Source organism: Gavialis gangeticus, unplaced genomic scaffold (genome assembly GCF_001723915.1).
Source record: "Gavialis gangeticus isolate Ggan-Ray unplaced genomic scaffold, GavGan_comp1, whole genome shotgun sequence".
Taxonomy (NCBI): Eukaryota; Metazoa; Chordata; order Crocodylia; family Gavialidae; genus Gavialis; species Gavialis gangeticus.
The window spans coordinates 1,034,937-1,037,117 of record NW_017729027.1 but is presented as its reverse complement, the minus strand read 5'-3'; the positions used below and the strand labels follow the sequence as shown (position 1 = coordinate 1,037,117).

Here is a 2,181-nt window from a genome sequence, read left to right as displayed (position 1 = left end):
GCAGAGTGGTTTGAGCAGCCCCAGCAGTTGGATACAGGTAAGTCTGTGGGGGGAAGAGGTTGGAGGACCAGGGCTTGGGGACTGGATGGGAAGGAGAATGTGCAGGTGTATGTGTGGCAGGGTGTGTGGAGGGGATGGGTGCCTGGCAGGGCTGGGGGAAACTGTCCAGACACCAGCGCTAAAGCAGGGCAGGGGAGGTGGTGGGGAGGCACCCAACTCTCCAGCAGGGAAGGTGGGGGACCTTTGGGAGCAGCGTGGAGCTGTGTGGCCTGGCCAGTGGCACCAGGGCCAGTGTCCTTGCTCATAGGGACAGGGCAGCCAAGAGATGTGACAGGGCTGCGGGGAGCAGGGGGATGTGGGTTGGAAGTGAAGGGCCCTGGCAAGGCTGGGAGGGCTGTGGCTCGGGAGTAAGGGGAACAAGAGGAGGCAGGGGACACTGTGTTGAGAGTGCAGAGAACTGGCAGTGCCGGGGAGCTGTGGATTGGGAGTGAGGGGCACCAGCAGGGCTGGGGGTATTGTGGCTTAGGAGTGAGAGGAACTGGGGTGGGGGGCAGGGGACTGAGAGTCAGGAGTGTGGGGCACTGGCAATGCCAGGGGGCTGTGCGTCAGGAGTAAAGAACACCAGAATGGCCCTGGGGGACAGTGTACTGCAGGTCGGGAGTGAGGGGCAGCAGCAGGGCTGGTTGGAGGGCTGTGGCTTGGGAGTGAGGGCCAACAGAATAGGCAAGAGCAGCGCACCAGCATATCACTGCCCCCTGCCTTCCCCCCCCAATCACACGTGACAGGTGTCCTCTTTTTTGGAACTGGAAATACAGTAACCCTAGGCTAGATGGCCTCTGGAAGTCCCTTCCAGCCCTACTTCTCTCCAATGCTATGATTCTATGCTTGAGAGCTCCACTGCTGAGGTAAGTGTACAGTGTAGTCATAACTACAGATCCCTGAAGCTGGATTTAGGCACCCAATTTCCCCCAAAGTCTAAAATTGCAACCTTGAAAGTTCTGTTTAGGCATGTCTAGAGTGAAGGGACAGCTAAACTCCATAAGCTCCTCAGGTTTTGACGCAAGTTCCTTAAGTGCCTGAAGTTCTCGAACAGCTGAACAGGGCTGAACAGCTCACTTTTATGCCCAATCAGGATTCTGTACATAGGTAGTCCCTCCCTCACTGTGTCCTCAGGTCTTGATCTGGGAGGTGTTTTTCAAAGTATAACTAACAGATTGGGCTCTGCACACAGTGTCACAATGCCCACCACTTACTTTTAAAATAGAGCTGTGGGTGCAGGTGCTCCCCCTGCTACTCCTTATCCAACAGCTCTGTGGTCAGAGCTCTCACCCAGGATGTGGGAAACCAGTGTTTGGTTCCCTTGTGTGTCTTAGCAAATACAAACACCTGTCTGTCTCACTCTCAGAGTGCTCTAACTGCTGGGCTGCAGGCTACTCTAGATGGAGAAGCTAGTCCACTGGGCAGAAGAAAATTCAAGTTTCTTTAGACAACAACAATAAGAGCAAGCAGAAGCCTAACTATAGCATAATGCTTCTGGGATTAATTGTGGGGTTGAGGGGACCTGGGTTCTGGTCCTTACTGCAAGACTTTACAACCTTTTTACAAGCAACAGTCATTGGAGGAAATGAATAAACTGTTTAAGTCAAGAAGAGCACAGCTGTATCTAATAAAATAATGGAAATGATTTAAAGTCCTTTTACTCTGATTCCACTAACATCACTGTCATGGGTGAGAGCAACTTTACCTGAGGCTATAAAGCACCTTTCCATCAGGCTGGACCCGCAGCATGACATTATCAGTCGTGGTATCATGGATAAAGGAGCGCTTGGAATGTACAAAGAACATGTCAGGGACCCAGATCTTTTTCACTAGTCTGCCATCAAATGTCATGCTTTGATTGTTGGTACTTGGGAAGGACAGTCTTTCATCTTTCCAGTAGTGCCTGAGATACAGGGTCATAGTAAAGTCCTGAAAGAAAAAGGTTTCACATTATGATTTATTCTTTGGGAAGAGCATTTCACAGCAATTAACTGTGTAAACAAGTATATAGATATGTATGCACCAGTTTCAGTTGGAATAGCAATTTTCAGGAGTTCCTTCTACATGTTAAGCACTACATCTTCTCCCACTGATGTTACTCCCATTCATAGTTTCTAGGGTCGGAAGAGACCTGAGTAGATC

General features: G+C 50.5%; 1 protein-coding gene across 1 annotated transcript in view; it reads right to left on the bottom strand.

Annotated features, from left to right (window-relative positions):
* The window catches only part of LOC109299871 (gamma-aminobutyric acid receptor subunit rho-1-like), a 65,906-nt gene that overhangs the window by 19,153 nt on the left and 44,572 nt on the right, over window positions 1–2,181 (bottom strand). Inside the window, exon 4 of the mRNA XM_019520356.1 lies at window positions 1,745–1,968. Coding sequence (XP_019375901.1) covers window positions 1,745–1,968 — 224 coding nt within the window. The remainder of the gene's footprint in view (window positions 1–1,744; window positions 1,969–2,181) is intronic.